Source organism: Atractosteus spatula, chromosome 7 (assembly GCF_055471065.1).
Source record: "Atractosteus spatula isolate fAtrSpa1 chromosome 7, fAtrSpa1.hap1, whole genome shotgun sequence".
NCBI lineage: Eukaryota > Metazoa > Chordata > Actinopteri > Semionotiformes > Lepisosteidae > Atractosteus > Atractosteus spatula.
This window is the reverse complement of record NC_142712.1, coordinates 38,300,772-38,327,219: the sequence shown is the minus strand read 5'-3', so window position 1 is coordinate 38,327,219 and position 26,448 is coordinate 38,300,772. Positions and strand designations below refer to the sequence as shown.

Below are 26,448 nucleotides of genomic sequence, written 5' to 3'. Positions count from 1 at the left end.
CCTTTCCATATGAGAGAGATTTGTGATGGACTTGACATGAGTCTTAATGCACAAAGGAATCCAGGGAACTGTTGGGCCCAGTCAGCCGCCTCTGGGCTCCGGGAAGCGCTGGAGTGACGGCAGACATGCCCTGAGAGCAGAGGCCAGCTTCTGTCCTCTCCCTCTCCCAGGTGTAATAGATTGTGTTGCACGGAAGAACTCAGCTGACCCTTTCACAGTAAACATGTCCAAACCTATGGAGTCGGTTTGAGTATTAGAAATCACTCCAGACAAATGATTGTGAACTACTCCTGCAGCTGAGGTCAGTTAAGGCCAGCCCAGTTTTAGGCTTGGCTAATAAAAATGCTATATTTTTTACAAAAGTAGGGGTTGTGTTAGTATTAAAAGGAGGGAATCCAATAATTGTTAATAATCTTTCAAAGTAATTATGTCAATGTTAACACCCACCTGCCTAGTAAGTACAGTACATTTCTAAGATAATCATAAACCCCACATGGAGCAAGTAAAGGTTTATTCCATGCTGAAAAGAAAAGAAAGCAGACACGACATTTTAGTTGTGGAGCCTTCTTCAGGTGAAGTATCACAGCCAAAACATTGTGTCTCTTTCCTTTTCAACATGGAGTAAACCTTTACTTGTTCCTTTGCAGCCTATGCATATTGACGCAGCCACCTACCTGAACTTCATAAAACCCACATGTCAAGCAATACCAAGTAAGCCCATGTGACTTCTTTATTCTTCCATGAAAAATGTGGTGGAGGACAATAACTTAAATTACACAAACTAACAGACATAAACCACACACTATCAATAAAAAAACACACAGCTCTATTTACCACTTGATGCTTCTTTGACTATCTTTGACTAACCTAATGCATGAAGAATTAGACATAAGCCTTTACGAGGGTAAAATGGGACTGTAATACTTCGTAGGAGAGCGTGCCTTCTAACCTGATGCTAATAAACAGTCAACCTTTGGTCCAAAACAGAAACACATCAAAGAGGAACAAACTCTGCTTGACAGATTAATAAAAGGAAAACTTCATACAGTAGTTCCAGATAGGACTGTCAAGGAGGAACCCAGTGAGAAATTTGGATGGTTGGCTTATTGGCTTCTTCTCAAATCTTTTTCAGGCTCCCGATGTATCACATCACATCACATGGTTGCATTGACTACTGGTAATCTTGTCAACTTCCTGGTCTGTTTAGAGATCTAACCATCCAGCTCTCCATTTCCATTGAGCTTGGAAATTAGATAAATTTGTAGCTTGGTGAACCTTGGCTTAATACCCACTTCATCTGGAGGTTCTAGACACACTGGAGTCTCAAACTGTGGGAAGTTGCTTTTCAAAATAATCACTGATTCTTTGCACATTATAAAGACCCTCTGACTTGCAACAACATACAGTATGTAAAACTTGGGTGCAGGATCACCTGAGGATTCCAATGTAAAGAATCATAGGAACAGATGAAGAAAAATCCTAGTATCTGAGGCCTTAGCAGATAAATGGAGAAACATATGGAGCAGGGATCAGATCAGCGCGATGTGTAATTTATTAACACCTTCAGCTGAAACTTTCTCGACAGCGTCGTTTCGTAGTATAATCATTTAATTTTTGCAGCTCTTGTCAGGTAACAGTTTTTCAACACTGCAGAATTTAAAAAAGTGTTTTTTTTAAATTAAATCAAAAACCCGAAGCCACAGCCTTGTAAGATAAGCCGTAGTTAAGAAGAAAACAGAAGGAGGTGCAAATTAAGTTCTGTCTAATTGAGCAGCTGAGCAAGTAAAGTCCGGTTTAAGGAATTAAATGTGTAAAAGTAGCTGGAAGATACTATGCAGGGCTTTGCTCCTCATTAAAGAGTTTAAAGTCAATTAATGGACACCCGTGGCCATTAGTATCAACACTAATCACTGCTGTGCTGAGTAGCCACTTTCTGCAAATTCAGCACTGTGTGCTTACGCCATCTGAGATCCACTCAATACACAAAGAGCTGAGAGCTCCTCATCTGTGTGCCAGTTTGTCTCTCTTGAGGATTGTGATCTATAGGACAGAGCTGTATTGAGTCATCTGCATCTAGGCACACTACAGCTCTCATCAGCAGCATGCAAAACACTATCACAGCATTACTTTACATAGGAAACAGCTTTCCAAACCATTCTACCAGGCTGGCCTATGTTTATAAGTGTCACCTGCGTGACATCATGGGTCCAACATTGTTTTTGATCAGTAACATTAGAGGTTGTTTATTATAATCAAATCCATATCTGTCCATATGTGTTAAGCAAATGCATGTAAGTATACAGTGCTGTGAAAACGTAAGTGAAAAGGTATGGGTTTTTCCAACATGTATGGATATGTGATCTTTATTTCAACAAAATTGATAGATAAAGGTGATCTAATTTAACAAATAACACTGAAAATTATTCTTTGCAATCAGTTATTCAACAAAAAAAGTCAGAAATGGAATTGTCTGCTGTGGAAAAGATAAGTACACCCCCTAGCTTCAATAGCTGGTGTTGCCCCCTTTAGCAGAAATCACTTCTTGTAGGTGTTTCTTGTAATTGTCTATCAATCTCCTACATCAACTTGGAGACATTTTTGGCCACTCCTCCTTATAGAACTCCTTCAACTGTGTGATGTTTGAGGGCTTTCTTGCATGTACTGCCTGCTTCAAGTCCCCCCACAACGTTTCTATGATGTCAAGATCTGGGCTTTGACTTGGCCATTCCATAACCCTCCTTTTTTTTCTTGTTGAGCCATTCTTTTGTGGAGTTTTGCTTGAGTGTCTCGGGTTATTGTCTTGTTGCAAGGTCCACTTACAGTTCAGCTTCAGCTTTTTGACAGATGGCCTCACATTCTCCTCAAGTACTCTCTGGTACAATGTGGAATTTATTTGTTGACTCTATGATGGCAAGCTGGCCAGGCCCTGAGGCAGAAAAGCAGCCCCAAACCATAATGCTCTCTAATGATGTTCTAATCATTTGCACCTGTTTTGGTGCACCTGATTCTAATTTTAGGCATTTGATGCAATGATAGGTGTGTACTAACTTTTTCCGCACAAGGAAGTTGCATTTTCTTTATTTAAATAGTACAAATGAGTGCAAAATGTGATTTTTCAATGTTATTTTTTTTATTTGATCACCTTTATCTATCAGAATTGTTGAAACAACGATCAAATATCCTTTTGTCCAAAAATGTCAAAAAAGACAACCCTTTTCATGGGGTGTACTCACTTTTTCACACCACTGTATGTGTATTTTGTAATGAAGTAGATATTTAGCTTAATGAACAAACTGTTGGCTAAAAGACCTTCGCCTTTTTAAAACTTAACAGAGAAGACTATGAGGACACCCGATCAGAATATTCCAAATTCTCAATTTTCAACTCATTTCTTTAGTTATGTATTAGATATAAATGTATTGAAGGAGATCATTGACTCCCACACATGGAGTTCATAGTGCAGTCCTAGAGTTTGAGAAACTGGCTGATGGTGAGGTCTGTTTGTCCTCTTTGAAGATGAATTAATAGTTGTGTGGGTGGAGTTGGTTGCGGCTCTCTTTTCTTCTGAGGGTCTGCATTGTGCTGCCAGTTCCCAAAGTTTTCCCCCCCCCCCCTTCATCTTGAGTTAAATATGAAACATTTCCATTTAAAAGGCATGCTGCTATCTGAAAGAAGCAATTGCAGAATCATGAGCAAATCAAAAGCCGCTGAGTTAGCTTTCCTCCAAAATAGATTACAACTGCTTATTTATGAAAGAGCTGAGGACACTTCCCAACCAATCTCATTCTGGGGGCTTTTCTGTCGTCTGATCCCTGTAATCTTGCTATTCACTGTAAAGTCACAGATAAAACGTTTATGGGGACTTAAAGCATAATTATTTTAACTATCTTATATTTATTTCTGTGTGTTCTCTGAATGCTGGTGTATGCAGAGGTAATTAGTTGGGTTATTTGACAGCTAGACATGCTCACAAGAATTATTACGTGGAGGAGAACAGACTTTGTATTCTCTGCAGAATTCCCCCAATTCATACGCTTTGCATCCTAAGTACCTTTAGGAAAATCAGCTGCAGAGAGTTCAGAGCTGTTGTTAAATATAAAAATGCCAACTTACAAAATTCTATAAATATTTAACCTTAATAGCTATTGTATGTTAATATCTAGCACATGTACTGTACCAACTGATAAATCACAGATACCATATCATTTGTGTTTGGTGTTCATGAACTATACTTATGTATATGTATATCATAAAAGCAATGAGTCATTGTGACATGGGTCTAACACAAGTCCAACATGATGCCAAGCACAAAATGCAACAGACACAAACTGGACACAAATTGGATATTTCCACTATTTTGAGGCCAAACTATAGCAATAGTGCTACTAGACATAATAATGTCACCCCATGATTACACCAAATATCTTTATAATGTCACCCTTGTACAGTATGTCATCTTTCATTCTTATTTCAGTTTTTGTGCTGAAATAGATGTGTCCTTCTAAGTTTGCTTGCCTAAGACTTAGCAGTGTAATGAAGGATTGCTTCATTTATTCATTCTGATTCAGATTAGGAGAACTAAGTCTGTTGTTAAGATCAGAAGAATGTGAAAATCATTTATTTTCACTCCTGTAGTGTGGCACCAGCAAGGATGATAAAGTTCAATTACAGTTTCTCCTCCGTCTCTTACTGTGATTGGTCCATTATCGAGGACGATGATGGAAAAGCATTACATAATGGCCGCAGGGTTGCTGACCTGTGCCGTGGTGGGACTGGGGACATATGGAAGCCAGAAATTTATCTTCTGATGTTGCTGGTATTTAAATACCTCACTCTTTGCAAGAGCAAGGCTAACTTGCTCTCTGGCCAAACCATAGCAGCTTCCATCCTCTTCACTGGCTCCAGGCTCATTAATAAAATTCTCAGAGAGTGGTGTTGCATGTGCACAAGGAACAGAGCAGTATTCATGAAATCCGGGCGATAGCAGGAAAATCGTCTTACCGATTATTTGTAGATGTAGTATAAAAGCTGTTTTAAATTATGTTGAGTCAGTTGTCATTGATATAATTGTTAAAGCATTGCAGTTAGCATAAACCAGGAAAGAAACATGCAATTGTTGAAGTATAAGCGTCATACAGACTCTTACACCAGCGCTGAATTATACAGCCCTTCATGTCTTTTATTACACTTGCATTATAAAGACTAAGTGCAGGGTCACAGGAAGTCACTTGCAGCTATTCTCTAAACTCTGATTATTCACTGTGGCATTTTCAGTGACCTAGACAAAGGTTTCTCTATGACAAACTTAGATTGATTTCCCTCCTGCCATCAAGACTGACCCTGGTTTTTTTAATAAGCTAAAAGACAAACTTTTCCAGCCCACTGCTTTTTGACGGCCCACGTTGCACCTCTTTGCCCATCAGCACTTCCAGCGCAGCTGCGCTGTTTCACAATTTAATGTCAGTGACCTCTGTGCTTTGGTTGGGAAATAAAAATTAATTTGCTGTGCTTTTATCCTAATCGCAGCACTTAGGAGCCTTTGCTTTGACAGCAAAACCTGCAGGCGTGTCTGCTTTTAGTATTGAGTGTGTGTGTCCCTGCAACCCCCAGCACATGTACAGGAGTGTGCGCCTGTCTCCATGCTTGTTTGCCCATCTGTCTGCCTCTGCCTGCCTGCCCGCCTGTTTATTTGCCTGTTGCCCTGCCAGTCTGTGCGTCTACCATCCATCTGTGTGTCCAAGGAGGGTGGGAGCTGTCTTATGTCACTTCACCTCCTCTGTCATAGAAAACCACAAAGCCTTCATGATACTGTAGGGACAACCAGTCAACTGCAGCTGTGTGCACATGCTACAGTAGATTAGAAGAGACTGCTTAGCTTTCAGTGGTGCACCTTACCCCCGTTATAAAACTGTCAGAAGATATATATTTTACAGTGCATAATAATACATGATTGCACACTATAAACATGTTGCCAACCCATAGATAAGAGAAATCCATACCTGGAGGGTGACAGAGACCTTGATTACGCAGGTATAAAAATAAATGTTTATATAGAAGTCTTTGCGGGGATGTCATCAGCAGTGTGGAGTGGGTATAAGAATAGGCTTGCGTTGATCTGGCCATGAAGGACATAACAGAACATACCGAGAGGATCTTTCACAAGGGAGAGATAGATGTTGTGAGGCCTGTTCTTACTCTCCTTTCTCTTTAAGACCAATTAATGGTAATATTAAACAGCCTATTACTTAATTTAATAGATACGCTTAACTAGAGTGGTTTACAGAGATATAGGAGTGAACTGTTGCGTTTAACAATATCAGCTGTAGGAGCACTTGCAATAAGATTTTGGGTTCACATCTCATTTGACGGGTGACAAGCTCCACTTCTTCACCTCGGGACCACCGAGCATCTTGCTGTCTCTCCATGGGAGCAGTTTGTGAGATGAGAGGAGATGAAACTATCAGTGCTCACATTCCCTCATAGTGTTTGCCTCCTGTGCTGCTCAGCACCTTGGTATTTTTATCTTTGCTGTCCTGGGATCATATTAGATTTTTTTTCTTTGTGTTCAGTGTTGCTTGTGACAGACTAGAGAGGGAAGGTTCACCCAATGCACTCGATTCGCGCATGTAAATAACACCTTGGGTTACGGGTAATGCATGTTTTTTTCTAATGCAGCAAAATTTGCTTTTAGTAATGGGGGAGATTTTTTCGCTCTTGTTTTCCATTATCGTCGCAGAATTCCCAAGGCAGGTGCTCAGGATATTCTAAATTGGGGAAGACTGCCTGAGGTAGGGGTGGGGTGAGGCGTCATGTAGTAACCAAGTCAAAGCCCACACCTTCATACATGATAGTAAAATTAGAATTAAAAGATTAGAGAGTAGCTTGTGCAGAGGTTTTGAGAGCCTAGAGCCTCTCTGCAGCATGTCCAGATCTTCAACAGACTTCTTATCTCCTTCTCTGCAGTTTGTCTGTTGCTTCTGTGGGGGTTTCCCACAATCCCAGGGGTGCTTCTCTGATCTGAACCCCCATTCCCAGAGCAGCAGCCTAGATTTTCACACAACAACAGGTAGCAAGATCAGGTTGATGAAAAAGCGCAATCTTGCTTTTGGGCTAAAATGAGATTAACAGATAATCACTCATTCACTGATTCAATACATCCAGACCTTTTGCTGCCTTGTTTGTGCTTTCGGTCACATGTGCTCTGGGTGGCATTTTGCCCGGCTGACATGCTTGTACCTTTGCTGGGAGGGGGAGAAAAACGGTTCGTTTCTGTACTCCCTGAAACTGGAGAAGCTTGCATATATAAATGATTTATAGAGTGAAGAAAGGGGTTTTAATTTATTTTGCACCGGCTGAGCTGGCTTATGTGCAGTCAAGGCTTAATTTCAGAATGTCTTACTATATTAAGATGGAGGCTAGGATGCATGGAAAAATAAATGGAACATTTTTTAAGCCAGGAATCCACTATTTCCTATTAAAAATGGTTTCCAGCTCATAAACCCCATCGCCATTTATACTGTTATGCATATGCATTTATAGTTTTGTTGCCTGTGAAAAATAAGCGTCTCCAATCTGCACCACAACTTTCCTGTCTTGGCTGTGACTCCCTTAACAGTCCTAATAAAGTCATAATCAGCTGTCGTCGGTCTAAAGGCAGTAGCAGCTGAGAGCCCTTAATCTCCAATACTGATGATTTTACTCTACGTTTGACCTTTCTCTTTTGGATCACTCCCTGGGTGACCCATGTACATCCTAAAGCCCCTCTGTAATGTGAGACGGGAGATAGAGACTGTCAGCTCAGCCTCGTCTTCCTTCCTCGTTCCGCTAGGGGATTTCTCTCTCTCCATCCCTCTCGCTCTGTGGAATTGCTTTATGTTCGTCTTAATGTTCTGACCTCAATCACAGCAGAGGTCGAGGGATCACCCACAAGAGCCGGTAAAGCAAGATGTTTAGTGCGACGGCCGAGCAATTTATGAATGGGCAAAAGCCAATTTTGAAGATGAAAGAAAAAAGAGGAAGGCCCAAATGCACTGAAGGTTAATCTCTCTGTTCTTTAATGTGGCCCATCATTCAGCCCTGCTAACTGCTTCTCTGAAAAGAGCGTCTGGTGTCACCTGCTGCTATGAATCTGTCGCAAGCTGAGGGGAACTCGCTCTGACACTGCGCTTCACTGGTTCCTCCTGGGTTTATTGTTATTTGCACATCTTCGGTGCATGCAATGCTCTTTTCAAATCTCAGCCTGTACAGCCCATTTTTTTATTAGTCTGAGACAGTCAGTCATGGGTATCAGACTCACTATAGCTTATGGTGTCTACAGTTTCAAAGGAGCCTCTTTTTTCTTTTTATTCCCTGCTGATTTGGAATGGCCAGTTGTTAATCAGCTCAGCTTGCTTCCTCAAGCATTGTTGAGGAATGAAGGCTGTGCATGCTTTCGTCAAGCCAGTCAGTTTTTCGCATTGTAAGCCCCACGGGGCCTTACTGGAGACTGAGTCTCTGTCACTAATGACGCTGCAAATTCACAGGTGCCTGGAAAAGCCCAAAGCTCCTTGGTGAATGGTAAGATATTGCGTCTTGGACCTGTGCAGGCCTTCTTAATACCCACAAACCTAGGTCAAATGTACTCTGCCCCTCGGGGAGTATTAGTCAGCATAGGCCAGATATAAGCAAGTGATTTCTTTAGGGGTCGGTCAAAGCCCTGAACAAGCTGCTTTACAGGTTAATCTGCTTGGGAGTCCCAGGAATATCTGTTATTTTTTAAAGAGTGAGGATTTTTTCTGGGGTGGGGCTGGCCCATTGCGTGACCAGAATTGAGACCTGACCAGTCTTGAGAATCTGGCTGCCAGGTGGGCGTAGAATATCCATTCCATTTCCACTGCCCCTGACTGTAAAGGATGTTTCTAAACCGAAGTAAATTAACTTTCCAATTGTGCATTCATCCAATGCTAAGTTGGTAGTCTTACAGTATTTAATTGACAGGAAGAAGGAATACAATTGTTACATGAAAAAATACCTCATCTAGAGTGTTCTGTATTTTCCTTATTACTTTCACAGTTACTGATGCTATGAATTGACTGTCGCCTTGTGTAAATTAATGTATCACCTTCATTTAGATCAGAAGTAAATAATCAGCTATTTACGGTATCTGATCATTCAAGGCTTTTATCGACTAAAATTGAATAGGTTATATTGTTAATCACATTCAATTTACAGATTCATTTATTTTAGTTAAGTTGCAATTTAAAAAACAAACATCTTATATCGAAAAGGCCAATCTCGTATCTGTGGGTCATCATAGTTAATATACACAGAAGTGTATGTTTACTGTATGTTGAAGTTAAAGAAACAGGACAAAATTAATGTTCCCAAGGCGCAGCAATAAGTATGTTTTTCGTAAGCAACTGCTTTGCTCAGAGTGACTTTACAAGTAATTATTATTTAGGATTTTATTTTTTTACAAGTATTGCTCCTGGTTTTTGAGGCTCTAAAAGGCATATGTTCCCCCTGCCTCACTGATCTTCTTTTTCAAGCTTCACCTCTGTCTTTAAGATCAAGTCAATTTAACCTACAGCTGGTTCCCAGAAGCAAACAATGAAAGAAAGTGCCTTTTCCATCTATACTCCTCACTTATGGAATATCCTCCCTGATCATCTCAGACCAACTGTTTCAACTGAGACCTTTAAATGATCTTAAAATCCTTCTCTACCTATCAACTTCCAAATCTTATTCCTCCATTGTATTTTTTAAGTTCCTTGAATTCTTTTACCTACAGTATTTTTATTTGAAGCACACTTTTATTCAAAGTCATTATAATGAAATGTGCTATATAAGTTACATGATTATTAATATTACTAAGTATACTGTTGTACTAAAAGCATTTCTGCACTTTACCCAAAGTTCCTAGCTTCTTAGCATTTGTAATGCCAAAGGCGTATCCCTGGCCTTTGAGATCCATTGTTCCTTTATCAAGCTCTTCTAATTACTCTGTCAGGGCAGGAATACAAAGGCTGTTCTGTAGATCAAATAATAAGTCATTCAGTAGGAAACTTAGACGGGTTAGACAAAGACAAGAAAATGAAAAATATGTCCATGTCTGTGTTAGGTGATAAGGTGTCTACATCTTATTTTCAGTCATTAGTACAGTTTTCCCAGGGTAAAAAAAACAGAGGACTGGGCTTCTAGAAACACTCAAGCAAGCTATAGCATTCTGTAGCAGTGGCTTAGTGATCAGTTGAAATCTCAGTGTGACTATTTTTGTGTTCTTGTGGTTTTTATGATTACAACTTAGACTTAGTTTAATTAAGTAATGAATCCTTTAATCCAAATTCCAAATATCTTGTTCCACTTTAGCTTTTTGTTTGCCAGAGCTTTCTTGAAAGCATCTAATGGAAAGCAGCACTAAAGTATGGGGACTGGGTGCTATAATTTGAGTGCCAGGCATGTTAAAGGTCAGAGTTCTTATGTGCCCAAGTTTGAGTGTTTTTTAAATCTTGCACAGGTTGAGAATGTAGTGAGAGATGTAGTGCTGCACAAATCAGGCTTGGTAAAGGGAGTAGAAACTACTGCTTTAACTATGATGTACTGTAATTGCAGTTTACAGCTAAATGGCTAACACTGACAAATGCTGCAATACTAGGAGTACAGCATTCTACAGAGACAAAAAAGAGGTGGGTTGTAGCACTATATGAATTACAGGCCTCGGAATTGAATATGAATATGGGAAGGACTTCAGAATTCACAGTGTTAGGATTATGCTACAGACCATCATATTTGGATACTGAATGCAACCTAATATAATTAAATTTGCACTGAATTTGTGAAGAAGTGGTTATCATGGTAGATTTTAATTTTCCTCACACAGATTGGGAAAAAACATCAGGGTCAGAATCTAATACTGAAATTGTAGAAATGGTAATAATTTTTACATAATGCGTTTATATAATTGTTCCATGAGCTAGTGGAAAAACTTGTATTAAGCCAGTCTTTCCTGTCAGCCAAAATAATGTAAGCGAAACAGAGGTGAGAGAGCTATTTGAAACCTGTGGTTGGTCCCACTATAGGCAGGATACAGCAATCTGTCATTTGAAATTATAACAGTGACAGCTGACATCACATTGCCAAACATGTTTGCTCCACTTGAAAACAGGACACATTGCCACACTATGAATGCTGGAGACAGTCAAGCACCAGTCACACGCCAGTCTCAACCTTAGTGCCACCAAAACCACAAGAAAAATATATTATATAAAAAAGTGTAGGTTTTAGGAGGCTTCTTTCTCAGAATAACTGAAAGTGATATACTGTACAGTATGTCATCATAAACAACACACTTTCCATATGAAATGCATTCAAAGATCATGCAGACAAACTGAAGAGTAGGACCAAATCGTTTTTTGCTACCTGCACATTGCAAAGGTGACAATCGCAAATGATAATCCATAAAGAAGACATGTGGGCAAGGATGTGGTTTGATAAATAAGACTTTAGCTTTTTTGGCTCTTGGAAGCCTTTCTAATGCAGAGGCCATCTGTATAGACACAGTGGATTCCATCAGAATGCAATGAGTTTCTGTTGGTTTTGTGTGAGGATCTGAAATTCAAAAATGTTTCAACTAGAATGGAAGGGGGAGAATCAACAGGAGACACACAGGGAGTAGAGCCGAAAAGGAAAACCCAAGGGGCAAACAAAATGTCAAAGAAGCAGATAATTAAGTGTGTATACCTAAATGCCAGGAGTATGAGGAACATAGAAATAAAAAAAAGAAATATAAGGTAGTGTTAGCATGCAATTATGATTTAATTGGAATCGGAGAAACATGGCTCACAGAGAGTGATGGTAAAGAATGCAGAATTAGTGGATACACCTCCTTCCAGAGACACTGGAAAGTTGGTAGAGCTAGAAGTGTAGATCTTTATATCAAAGTAGCATCCTGGCACAGGAACTTAATCTGGATGAATTAAGGGTCTTAGATTTATATAGGACAGACATGTAAAAATATTTGAAGGGCAGTTTTAGGAGTATACTACAGACAGCCAAATTTATATGCCAATTAGAATGCAGTCTTGTTTAATTAAATCAAGCATGAATTTGTAAAAGGAAGAAGTGGTTATCGTGGGAGGTTTTCATTTTCCTCACATAGATTAAGAAAAACCATCAGAGAATGTCAGCATCTGAAACTGAAATGTTAGACACGACTAACGATTGCGTTCTTGGTTTGTCACAGCACCGACAAGAGGGAATGCCTGTATTAATCTAATTTTTTCAAGCAATCAAGTTTGAATAAGGAAAACCTTAGAGGTGAGAGAATCATTAAAGAACAGTGAATCCTAATGTAGTATGGCTTTGAAGTACTGTATATTTTGAAACAGTATAAGTAGATTCCAAAGCAAAGTTTTACTGTTTCAGGAAAGCAGACTATGAAAGAATGAGATAGCATTTAACAAAAGTGCAACAAGATATACATTCAATAAATAATTGATGGCAACATTTAAAGATATTCAACTTGAAGTTTCATTACTAGAGTAAATAAACTGTAGGCTGTAATAAAGCAGTGGCAAAAAAAGACTTAATAATTCAACATAGGAAAAACATAAGGATAAAGCAAGCACTTTATAAAATGCATAAAAATGACAACATCCGTGGTATAGAGTCTCAGAGTTAATAGTGGGGATCTGTAGATGATGATATCAAAATTGGCAATAAATTAATGCATTTACCATGGAATAAATTGATGACAAGACCCAAGCTGGACAAAGGCAAAATTCTTTTGACAGTCATTTAAGAAGGGGGTAATAGCTATTGACTGGAAAATAGCAAAATGTAACACCCCTCAACAGAAAGAATGAAAAAAAAAACAAACTGAAAGATTATAGACAAATATTGCATGTAGAGCTTTGACAGCAGGATTCTAGTTGGTAACATGGATTTAAAAAAAGATACAGTGTAGATCTTATCTTCTTAGAGTTCTTTGAAAAAGTTACGACAGTAATGGATGAAAATGTGTATATGTTTTAATTTAGATTTTCAGAATGCTTTTCATATTGTTCCACAGAAAATATTCCTTCTTCATTTGAATTAAGATAACTCAAGTTTTTGGATTAAACTGGTCAAGTTCACATATGATACACATATGAAAACAGAATAGCAAATACAGCGAAGGAAAATCAAAAAGATTTAAATAAAAAGAGCTGGTTAAACACTACAAAACGTTCAATGTACGTGATGCAGGATGATTCATGTAGTTAGCAAAAACATGATTTATAGATATTTATAGAAGAAGGGAAACACTGAGTTTGAAATGTAAAAAAAAAGTATCTATAGTGACATACTGTAATTTCTGTCTTTTAGACAATGTGATGATATTAAGATGTACAGTATAGATAAATGTGTAGAATTTAAAAATAAGGGATGTTAATATTACAATTGTACTGGGTTAAAAGAAGTGCCCTAATCTTTCAGGCTAAAAGAACTGAATCTTTTTAGTCTTGAACAGAGCAGATATGATTCAGGGATTCCAAATCCACTAAGGCACTGATCATTTCAACTCAGAATGACCTGTGCAACAAGAATCAAGGGACACACGTGGAAACTAAGGGGAAGTGCATTTAAAACTATGGAATAACCATGTTGTCAAAGCTGATACGTCGGCTTCTTTCAGGAAACAGCTGCATGACTTTCCAAACGAACAAGGTGGGCCAAATGATCTGCTCTCATTTTGCAAATCTCATATTTTTGAAGTAGAAATGTAAATATTAAGATCTGAAACTGCAGATTACAGGGATGTAAAGTATAGTAAGCTGTGCTGTGGTAGGATCCAGTAACACCTTTCTTTGCACTTCTGTTTGTGCCAAGATCTGTGTGTGTCATTTGCGTTGACCGTCTCATTCCTCCGGAGATCTGGTCTATCCCTGTCATCCCTGAGGGCACTGGACAGTGCAGCAGACACAGCAGGTTTGAGATCAGAAGCAGCAGTTTGTTTGTATCTGCTGCGTGCCCTGTCTCGCTCTCTTTTGGCTCCGGCAGCGCTTTCACGAGCTGTCACTGTGCCCGGGAACAGAGCAGCCCAGCGACTCGCTTCTCAGATGCAACACAACACGTTTACCAAAAGGGAGACAGCCGAAAACAAACAGCCAGCGCAAACAAACTATTTTTAGTTGTTGTCCTCCTCAGTGTTAAAAAGTCTGGTGTGCAAACAGAAAGGGGAGATGATCAGGGGGTGGGTGACAGCTCTGTCAACGGGATTTTGACACATTGTTTGCGGTGTTCTTGATTTTTTTTTCCTAAAGTAGCTCCCCTCAGTTAACTTTTCACTAGTACCATTTCAAGAAACTAGAAAGAGCTACAGGGAAGGAGGTATCTGACTGTTGTGAAGAAGCCTTTTTGTTGTCGGTCCGATCACAGTTCAGGACTCCCTTCCATGGGTTTGGTAAACCTTACCATGGAAACCAAAGGCCTGTGAACTAGATGGCATCAAGTCATGTTTTCTGTGTCAGCAGTACACTGCCAGTGCTAAAGCGTTGAGATAACTTAAGCATATTTTGAGACGGGGAAACATCTGTAGTGCAGTCCCTGTCAAGGCCCATTTCTGCTCCAAATAAACGATGGCACGTCTAATAAACATTACATGTAAAACAGCTTTATCTTCCATCTGACAAAATTGTCTGTCTTACATTGGAAAGTTCCATCTTTCATCTAAATATTCAATTATTCCTTAACTTCAAATCACCCAAAAGGCTGATTTGCATACGCATGAACAACAGGAAAAGCTAAAATATTGCCTCTTCTGCATTTAAGCTAGAGTTAAGTAATTCTTCAAAAGGATGATTTTTTCTAGACTCTAGATTTGTCGTGTCTGTACAACCACATAATGTTATTATAAATGTAAAAAAGTACAGTATAGTATGCAATATTAAAAAAAACAGTTAATGCACGGAACTGCTTATGCATAGTTTAAACATTTATTTTTTGCTGCTTTTATGTAACTCCTTCCACACAACTGAATAATCATTTTTTCTGTAGATTTAATAAGAGTGTCTGTATTGCTGCTACTATATATAGTTGACTACTTTGGAATTGACTGCTTGGCTTTTGGTGAAGTTTGCCTCATTTCATTCAAGAAGAGTAGTAAAGCACGTGTAAGCCTGCCTTCAAGGAGGAGACACTTCACAGCTGGTATCTGCTATTCCGGATCTGTGCTGCCCATAGTGGTGGTGGGGGGTGTGTTGTGCTGGTTTAGATCAGAGTGACCCAGTTACTGGTGAAGGCTAATGTCTCTTTGCTAAGGCTGTACTGGCAGTCCTGATTAGGCTGGAGAGAAAGATGGACAAGATTAAATCTGTGTTTGTATTGAGGAAGATTCAGGATGGAAACAGTGCAACTGAGAAGCTTTTACTTCTTCTTTTCATTAACACAGCAGCTTAGCTTTTTGTTCTATTTCTTTCCACCCTAAAAAAAGAGTACCTCCCATTTTCTCATTTTTGTGTGTCCTGCAATGTGCTTAACACCAATATACATCCTTTACTGAGCATTATTGTATATAGGATTGTGTGAGCAAAATTGTATTCTTGGTTTGTTTGTGCAGTCTGATATTTGATTCACAATGCATATGCATACACACAAAGTCCAGCAGTATACAACTAAGCAGTGTTGGTGTAGTGTCTGTGCTGCACAAGACCAAACACAAAAGGTACAGTCGGTTGAACTTGTGCATCATATACAGTAGGGCCTGATACATATGCTTAGAATGAAGGATGTATGAGAATTAGGTAATTCCAATGCGTACAGCTGCTCGTTTTAACAGTTATCTGTATTGATAACATACTGTTATTAATTAGGTTTTCCTAATAACAACAACAACATTCCTTACACTTCTATAGCGCTTTTCTGGACACTGCACTCAAAGTGCTTTACAGGTAATGGGGACTCCCCTCTTCCACCATCAATGTTCAGCCCCACCTGAATGATGCAACGGCAGCCATAGTGCGCCAGAACGCTCACGACACATCAGTTATCAGTGGGGAGGAAAGCAGAGTAATGAAGCCAGTTCATAGATGGGGATTATTAGGAGGCCATGATTGGTAAAGGCCAATGGGAAATTTGTCCAGGACACCGGGGTTACACCCCTACTCTTTTCGAGAAACGTCCTGGGATTTTAATTACCACAGAGAGTCAGGACCTTGGTTTTACATCTCATCTGAAGGTCAATGCCTTTTTACAGTATAGTGTCCCCGTCACTATACTGGGGCATTAGGACCCACATAGGCTGCAGGATGAACACCCCCTGCTGGCCCCACTAACACCTCTTCCAGCAACAACCTTAGCTTTCCCAGGAGGTCTCCCGTCCAGGTACTGACCAGGCTCACACCTGCTGAGCTTCAGTGGGCTGGCAGTTGTGAGCTGCAGGGTGATGGCTGCTGGCAAGTGGTATTTGTGGTAGTGCATTGGGAGCTCCTTTACAACAGTAGGTGTGGGGTATGGGTCAGTGAGAAGCTGCTTAGAGGAAAAACTACTGTACATCCTTACCTTTGGTAAATTTAATACCATACTAGAACATAAGAGCAGTTAGAAATAAGAGAAGGCTTTCTGGGCCATATAGCCCATTTGGTAGTAAATATCTCAGGATAACATCCAATCATTTCATGAAAGAAGCCAGGGTATTAGCTTAATAACATAGCTGAGCTTTATAGCATTCCGTACTCCCACAGCTGTTGGGTAAAGTGCCACCTGTCCTCTGTTTTAAATTAACTTCCAGGTAGTTTACAGTACCTGTGTCCTCTAGTTTGTATTTGATTCAAGACTTTCACTGCGTTGACTTCTTCAGTGTCCTTGATAGAGAATACTGTAAAACAAAAAATAAAAAATAGACTAAGACTTCTTTTAGGGCCCTGTTTGGAGGAATGTTTTTTTAGACTAGTCTAGGAACAAACACATTAAGAAAATATTGTCAGAAATTAAAAGCAAACAAGCTGATTTATCATGCTTTAGAAACATCTTCGTTGTAGAATCGGGTGGTTAATTTTATTTTTAAGCTTCCTGAAAAACAAACCAGGGTTTGAAAGGCAAGACTAGTAACTGGCTTCAGGTATTTTGTGTGAAGTTTTTAATTTAGATAACATATATATCCCATTTGTCAAATAATGCTTGTGCAGAAAATAACTATATTATAAATATACACCCGAACAGACACCCGAAGAAGGCTCCACAGCCGAAACGTGTTTTCTTTCTCCTCTTTTCAGCATGGAAAAAAACTATCACTTGTTCAATTTGCATGTTATAAATATGTTTTTTTTGCAGTGCACAGAATTGTTTTTCTCTTCATAGCATGCCAAGAACAGGCACAAATTCAAATTTATTGGGTACAGATCTCAGGTGCAGAGCTGTCTGTTCTGAGTATAATTCAGGGATTGCAAGTCACCTGTGGAAAACACACTTGATGTAGAATTTTTCTCCTTGGGGGTTTCAGATATGCAGTCTTGTACATGTCTTTCTTTGTGTTTTCTTTGCTGTTGTCTTTGTATTCAGTATTCTCATCAATTTCTCATTAGGGATCTGTTTTCTTTCCCTGTAAACAGCATATTTGGAACAAGTGTGTTTTTTGAAGTTTTTGAGAAAGAGCTTTTGTAATTATCATTCAGGCCTCCCTCGCTGCTCTGAAGCCCCTCAGTGTTTTGGATCATCATTAACCCATTTATGAAGGGTATTCAGAAAATTATTATTTTAGTCAATTATTATATTGAAGGTTGTCATGCTGATTTTTGGCACCAGACACAAAATGTTTTCTGAAATGTTTTTTTTTACTGGCTTTGCAATATGTATATCGAATATGTTTATGACTGTTAGGTCTTTGTTTTAATCACAGCACTAAAGGAGGCAGAATTGTCATCCAACTTTTTATTCTGCCCAGTCAAATTTATCAGCCAAGCACCACTGCTCCACCTTCATTAGGCCTCAAAGCTAACTTTGACCAGTGGCACAGATATACAGTATTAGAATGAGCACCTTTCCAGGTCAGGGTGGGGATTAATTGATCATTATTGTCTTACATCTATGGAAAATATTAAGCTTCAGTGTATCATGTGTGTTTAAATTAGTATACAGTGTTTGTGGTGTAAATAATATAATGAAAAAAATGGGCAGCATAAAATGAGTGATATTTTCGTTTTTATCGTTTTTTTTAGTTCTTCTTGTTAATTTATTGGATATTATCAATTGGGTTTCCATGTTTCAGCACATACTGTTATTTTTCACATTTATTAAGGCCTAGAAGTAATATTATCTGTTTTTAGTAAGAAACACTCAAGTTTAATAACAATTCTGTTAAGTGCCGCTGAAGTCAACTTTTTTGTATTGTTAAGTATTGTTAAATACTTAAGAAATCATTAATACATATTTAAATGTAAATTGCCAAATACCTTGTATATAGAGTTTGTTGGATTTGTCCAGCTGAATAAATTACATTTTTTTTAAATTAGAATGTCATTTTCTAATGATTAAACAATTACAGCTGTATTTCAATTAGAATTCTTCAGTTTCAGTAAAATAGAGAATTTGCAGAGCTGACTGAATTTTTGTAAAACAACCCACTGCTCTTCAGCTGAAGTAGTAAATTACCCCATAATCAGTATCATTTAACCTCTTACTGACAGGCTGAAAGTGACATGACTCTCCTGACTGTCCTGTTATTGACACTGCTCATCATTCTACGGGTGTCTGCTGCCACCACTGTAGTGCTTTTGGGTGGTTTTGTCTCTTTACCCAAGTTTTTGAGCCAGAATTATTTGTTTTATTTTTGCCTGAACGGTCAGGAAGCTCTCTTTATTGCCTCAACAGGAGAACATTTTCAAAGGTTAAGAATAAATTAAAATGATTCAGAAAAATAAATGCCAATAATGCTGCTGAAGTGAGTTCTGTATTTTTCCATGAATGTTAAGCCACTGTAAATGGAAAGTCAATTGCTAAGCATCAGTTTTAAAAAAACAAAACAAAAAAGGCCTGGATATGATTTTGCCAGATTTTTATCTAGGGGGCATTCACATTAAATAGCTAAGAGAGGTGCCTTATTTTTACCACACTCTTGATGAGATACAGTATATTTCAACCTTGTTTTAAAACTGAGAAATGTAGAGCTTGTTATCTTTTTAAGGAACAAAACCCCACACAAACACACCTCCATACTCATGCTTGATCTTAAACCACAATATCAGGAAATCCTGTGTTTCTGTTTCCTTAGGCTGAGGCAGAGGGATTTTCTCATTTCCATCTCTACGTCTGCGCTGCATTTCTCATCAAGTGGAGGAAGGAGATTCTATCCATGGTAGATTTCCAGGTAGGTACCTACAGTAAAGGTTGAAGGTCCTCATGCCCAGCTGAACCGGTATCTCGGATCCAAATGTTACAACTAGGGTTTGTGTTTTCTCTAGTTCTCTCTGTCTTTTTTTTTTAAAAGAATCACTATTTTGTTATTATATTCCCCCCATTTTGGGATTGCCAATGGTTGCTTTACATTTTGGCTCACAGTGACATCTGCTGTCTAGCGTGAAGAGAATGAAGAAGGGTAAACTGACTCTTCTTAGCTGCACACTCACGGAAACATTCACCTATTAATACAATGCAAGTTCCCCAGCAACCTGCAGGCGATAGAACTGACTGGAGGAGCAGTGTGCCTTTCACTGGGGTCATCACACCCTGAAGAAGCACTGGCCGAATAATCCCACTGCTAACCCCAGTGGACTGAGCATGTTGTGTGCTGACACTGTCTCAGTTGGGCACTGATGTGACCCAGACTTTACTGTCTCTTTTTAAGGTCTGTTGGCGCAGTAGAAATATGGATTTCATTATTTTTAAAATCCTTTCAGAACAGCAATACTTATGCATTGTCCAAACCCTAAAGTAGATATTACAAAAACAGCACTGAAGCATCTTCTGATTTATGTTTCCAAGATGTGTCAGTATTCCAGTGGCAGTAACTGTCATATCAGGGGTGTCGCTTAAAGACGGACATCCTTTGACCTCAACCTAGTTAGAACTGTTATACTCTTCCAGAATGTGTGCATGTTACATTACCAAGCAATACTAGGAGGGCTTTGAATGGCTCATCAAAAAGGCTTTAGCTTTTTTTCTTCGGAATAGAAAACAGACACTTTCAGACAATGGAAACTTTTATTGCATTTGAAGACATGTCTCCAGGTTGGCTTTTGTCAGACAATTCAATAATCTTAGTGTGATCCAGGCGATAGGGTGCAAGGCAGAGTAACATACTGTATCTGACCTTGACATTTCCTGATCTGCGTCATCTGGTGTGATAGGACACAGCACTTTTCTCCTCGTCCTGTATTTTTTGTTAAATACAGGTGGGGTTAACATCATGAATGTGCTCATTTCAGGCCTGTTTCACTTTCTGCAAGAAGCTTCTGTACTGTTTAGGGAGCACTTGTCAGACTGCTGGTCACTTCTAAAAGAATTGCTGTCACTTTGATGGTGCCCAGTGAAGAATTTCACACTTTGACAAGCTTGAATTTGTAGCATATTGTATTTTTCCTTCCTCTTTTTTTTCTTTTCTTTTTTTCTACCTGTTTCTGTCTTTAATTCCTTCCAGCTAAGCCTGGGGCCTTCAATGGAAGTACGACTCTCCAGTTTACACTCATTAGACTTACTCTGAACTGTATCTTTTCTCTGTGCTTGCCATTTGGTTCACTTTGCTATTTAAAGAGATGGTATGGTAAGAAGTGGATTGTTTCTATTCCATTGCTGTTCTCTACAGGAATGTTTTAATAATGAGAGGCACTAAAATGCAATGTGCTATTGGTTTCAGTACACATTTGTTGCGTATTTTATGGCTTTCAGTTTTTTAGTCATGATTGACATTTATCATCTTGGATTACTACTTCCTTTTCATTTGCACCATAGGCCACTCCATTCCTTACAGATGAAAGAATCACATTTTCAGTCTGCTTTTAATTTACCAAACATTAGAACTGCATCTTGTCTACTGTGGTTCTAAAGGAAACCTCCTAGGCTGATTGTATTTTGTCTTAATGTTAGCTTGCTCAGGTATGTAAGCATGAAATACAGTGAAATATAGTGAAATACAAAACTGAATTAGCTGTTCTTCTACCTTGGTCTATCCATGGTTCAGAATCACACTAATATAACAGAGAGTGTTCATCCAGGTTTCCCACAGCACTTAAACACGTGACAGTATTTTTTGCTTGACCCTCTACTGATCCACAGTTCACAACTTTTAAATCTTAGTTTGAGCCTGCTCCCTTTAGTGCTTAATGCTTTGTTTCTTTTGTATTATCTCAGTAGCTAGGCTGTTTTGTTTCTAGGGATTTTCAGACAGGCGTTTGGACACATTCCTATATGACTCGCTACAGTGAAGTAATTGGCAATCTTCTTTGTGCTACAATTCCATTCTTAGTCTTGATGCCTCCTGGTTGTTGAACTTCAGTGAAGGAAGGCATGACTAACATTACTCAGAGACAAAAGAGGGACTGGCTATATGGGGATGCAAGCTTTTTGAAAAGTAAGATGAAGAGTAAAAAATAGTTACAGTGCTGCTGCCTCCCAGTAATGATTAACAGCTCTTTTTCGTTAACAACTCTTTTTCGATGAACAATGTATTGTTGTACCGATCCTTAAATTAAATATACTATTGTTCTTTATTCCTTTTATGTAAGTGGAAAAGAGGGTTCCGTGCCATGATGCCTTCTAGATATGATGAGTTATACGGATGGAGAGGATGTTCTCTCGTGTGTGAGTGTCTGACTCTGTGTGTGGCATTGCGGTAATGGATGTTTCTTTTCTTCTTTCAGGGCCTCCTGATGCTTCTGCAGAACCTCCCCACAATACACTGGGGGAACGAGGAGGTGGGGCTGCTGCTAGCAGAGGCATACAGGCTGAAGTATATGTTTGCAGACGCGCCCAATCACTACCGGAGATAAGGCGCTCGCCCTCGGCGGCACACGCGCACGTGCTTGCGCGCACACACCTGAGCACAGGGGAGACAGGAGAGAGGCGGCATAGTGTGGCGTGGGCAGGGCTGGTGGTGAAACCGCATTTCAAGCCCAGTGCTTTTCAACCTTACCTTCATGTACAAAAAGTAATGTGTGATTTCCTGGAGGAAATCCAAGGAAATCCCCCCTCCAGGGGGTAGAAAAGTGATATTTTTTTATTTTGCACTCCCTCTTGGAAGGCCACTAGACCGTGTCCACTTGAAGTCCTTCTTATTTTAAAAAGTAGCCAAGGGGTTTCAAACCATGGTTGTGTACCCCAGCACTGCAAACCGATACTGATGGACAACACAGACGTAAGAGAATATAGGAGCCTCATCTCGGGTTATAGTGAGAGAAGCTCAAGCACTTGTTCAACACGGAATATCGACTTGTCTGGGCAATGGCGCCATCCTTCCTCAGAGCTCCAGTACAACCCAGGCTTTTCACTGATCCTAGAGGTATTATTTTTATTTACCTATGTTCTTATTGTAGCTCTTTTAGCAGCATTCACATTTTAGAAAGCGTAATAGAAGAATCTCCTCTCTACGGCACAAGGAGCACAGCACATGCCTTATTAAGACTACGTACGTCAGACTCCTTCGTCGTGGACGTTTGTCCTGTGCTCTGCAGCCTGATTAGATGTTGTTGGAACTCACTGGTACATGAGTAAATGCAGCCGATTGGATCCGGGTATGGAATTCATTTGAGTGCATTTGTGCTGACATGCTTTCTCAATCTGCCTATGAACACAAGGACAATCTGCTTGTTTTAAAGATAATAGCATTGCAAAAAAGCTGCAAATATGGTTCTGAAGAAACAAGAAATGGTATGGCTGGGGTATTTAGAAATATTTAGTTAAAAAATATTTAGGTATTGTTTTTTTCAATTATTTATTTTTTTAAATCGTACTATAGTGTTGTGTATACTTTCATCTTATATATAAGTGTAGATATATAAACCACTGGGGGCAGAACATTTTTTAGGACATCATAATGGAGTTTTTTTATCAAAAACAAAATTGCCTTCTTTCGAGAGTCGGGCACAATAGGTTATTTATAACATTTGGAGTTACACTGTTTTTGTGACTGTGACTGAAGTGATTTGAAGTGTAGTCAGGGGTCAGTCATAACTGCCTATTGCCCAGGGGTCAATCCCATTTTTCCATAATGCCTGGAAACTCCTGGGACATGGTTATTATTATTATGGTTGTTATTCCCAACAAAATCCCACACAATATTAAAAAAAATGGGAATATGCAAATGTGACTTGTCAAGTTACCTGAAAAACTAAGAGAAAACACAATTACCACATTAAAGTACTTGGGTATCATGTATAGTGTGAGAGTAGCTAATCTTAATATTCACAGTGGACAACAACTACCTACTGTATAGTATATTACAATTTGAGGTGTGTTGAAAAAGTACCACCCAAATGATCTGAGTATCAGCTATATGTGAGGGGTAATGTGAAAACTGGTAGAAATCCAATTAAATTTTCAAATAATGTGAATGTCCAATGTACATTCTGGGACTGGATACTGGTTTCAGACAACTATAGAATCATTTAATACTTGAATCTAAATCAATGCAGCAATGGAGCTGAAAGAAGTGCTGCCGGTGTAACACCGTCCTGTATTGTACTGAACAGCCAGAATCGTGCTGTGAGTGTTGCAGAGTCCTCTGCACTCCTCTCCCACTCTGAGTCCGTCTGCAAAATATAGGTCTCCTTCCTTGCACAGCCTGAGAATAAAGCACATTGCTCTCGAGCTGCTAAAACGGGCTTACCCTTAGGAGAATAGCATTCTTAAGAACACCTTGTCTGCTTTTCCATCTGTTGATGCCTTACAATTTACAAAGCAGCCAAAGTACAAAGTGTACATATAGATACAGTAAGTATATATTATCTGTATGCAGTGGTATTGTGCTTTGGTGCTACAGTTTCTGTTTGCTTTAACCTAGCAGGGTGTCAGCTTGTTCATGTCAAAGCAAGATGGTTTCGGCTGGGCTGTATTTTTTACACTGGTAAAGGAGAAAGTAGAATTTCGCGGAGGAACTGAATACGGCACTTAAAACCAATGACTACTGAGTTCCCGAACTGATGAGAGAATAGAATCTGCAATTTTAATTTCCATCTTGCACATTGTGTTTTTCTTTTCTTTTTTGTGTATAATAGTGTAAGCAAAGATTTGATGACACTGTGGATAGACGTTTTTGTGTAAAAAATTATTTTCTTGCGGAGATTATTTCCTATATGTGTCAAGCTGTAGAACATTGCTATACTTTTCAACTTTGGTCCTGGTTTGTTTTATATTCACTTTTAATTTCATTGCTTAATGATTTTAAATGAACATAACCACAGTAAGAACTTAACTCTATTCCTGTCTGAAGTTGTTCTGATGTCTGAGGTGGATTCAGCTGTATTTCTAAATCCAGTGTGAACACAAATAATGCTCTATGTGCCAGTGATATACAGCCTTGGCTCTTTAGTTTCATTTTGTTTCAGTCTGACCACTGCTTTGTTCTCTTAAAGGCAAACTGCAATGCTATTTTTACATTTCAGGGTTATAATGAATTGGCAATGATGAGTGTATTTCAAACCACAGTGAAACTATGAAGTACACAGTCACATGAACATCCTCCAATTTACATCATAAAGAGAAGTTTCAATGTATGCGTAGCGCCATATTGCCATCATTGTCTGCGATTCAGAACGAGGCAAAAAAAACTTCCAGTGACTAGAAAGCAGCCCTATTACATTGTAAACATGCTTCAGACCAGGGGTCTCAAACTCACATGAATATGGGGGCCGCATTAGATAAAATGCGCTAATCGTCGGGCCGCATTCATACACACACAAAATGCATCAAATCTTTAAAAATTAATTGAAACTGAAATTATTTGAAACATGTTGGTTAACGTTACTCAATGTACTCGACATCATGTGAGGTTATTTCTGAAGTTCTTCATTCTGGCTGCTTCGTTGACAGCGTTTTGCAGAGACCAGAATGTGAACGTTAGGCCTGATATCACATGAAGTAGCCAATCACAATGTTGCTCGTAAATGTTCATTGGTGAGTCTTGACGGTAAAACTGATTTGTTGATCTTCATTGACGAGAAAAACTGTTTGCATACGTACATACTGCCAACCATTGCTATGATTCTAGCAGACGCACAGACTAACTTCGGAAACCTTTCTTTCTTTCTACTTTACTTACTGACAGAACTCCGTCAGCCAGCAATCAAGCAACAGAGACGTACACATCAACTCCTTGGCTTAACACACTCACAGGAGCTGTAAATAGGACACATACAGTATGCAGGGTGGTTACAAGACAAGGGACAATACAGGAGTAAACAATTAACTACTATTTACATTAGGTTTTATAGTCACTATCTACATAGGCAGGGTGATCTAGTGGTCACTCTGCAGACCCTTAGAACATCTCCCGGCCACAGTTCCCAGCCTGCACTGCGGTGCTTGCATTGGCGGGTGTGCCTCCGCTTCGTCACCCGGCGTGGGTGCTACAATATTTCCATGGCAATTATTGAAACAGAAAATGAATCTATGGAACAAAAAATGTATCAAAAGACCAAAACAACCTAATTTTATTGGTAAATTATTGTTAATCCAAGTGAGTCGTTGCGGGCCGCAGATGATTACTGGGGACTGCGTGTTTGAGACCCCTGCTTTAGACCAAGTGAATTTTTGCTACTATATTGTAAATATTTTCATGAAACCGGCGCATACAAGGTGACTTGTTTTTTAGATACTTTTAAGTATTTTAAAAAAAGAACATCCTGTCAGTTAATTAAAATACCTTCATAATAATTTTTTAACCATTTTTCTCATTTGCTTACAACGACTAGTGAGCAAGAAGGGCAGCTTTCATGTTACAGTTCTTGTTAACTCTCTCTCTCGCTGTGGTGAAACTAGCTGCTTCTCGTCTGCCTGTGACAACATGACAGCCTTACGGTACTTTCACAAAGCTGACAATTTTACACTTCATTCGAAATTTTTTTAAATTTTGCTATACCGTCGATTATTATTTTTTTAACTGAAATTTAATAACTGGTCTGAGAAATTGAGACTGCACTTCCTCTTTAAATAACACCCTTATTTATTTAATCAACACTGCTGCAAAAAGACATGTAAGAATCAGCCTTTAAATACTTTGCAGTGGCAGGAATGGAGGTGGTAAACTGGGAACCTAGCCCTGTTGTAAAGGAAGAAGCCAGTATGCAATGGAAGATGATTGGATCACAGTGGAACAACCTTCGATACTGGACTGTTTCCTCTTCTTGCAGACCTTGCCTTTCTGTATTAGGATTAAGGCTGTATTAGGATCAACCCTGGAAAGGGTTTTCCAGCTCCAGTCCAGAGACTCCTTTACTCACAACTTTCTTTGCTTCCCATTAAATTTAAGTCACTTCTACTTTATATGCTGGGACTTTGTTAACT

General features: G+C 39.1%; 1 protein-coding gene across 2 annotated transcripts in view; it reads left to right on the top strand.

Annotated features, from left to right (window-relative positions):
- The window catches only part of tbc1d22b (TBC1 domain family, member 22B), a 129,433-nt gene extending 104,589 nt beyond the window's left edge, over nucleotides 1-24,844 (top strand). For both annotated transcript variants that reach the window (XM_088922159.1, XM_088922158.1), the window contains 2 exons: nucleotides 19,226-19,321; nucleotides 21,810-24,844. In XM_088922159.1, the coding sequence (XP_088778285.1) occupies nucleotides 19,226-19,321; nucleotides 21,810-21,938 (225 nt within the window). In that variant the 3' untranslated portion in view covers nucleotides 21,939-24,844. The remainder of the gene's footprint in view (nucleotides 1-19,225; nucleotides 19,322-21,809) is intronic.
- Nucleotides 24,845-26,448: the final 1,604 nt, after the last annotated feature.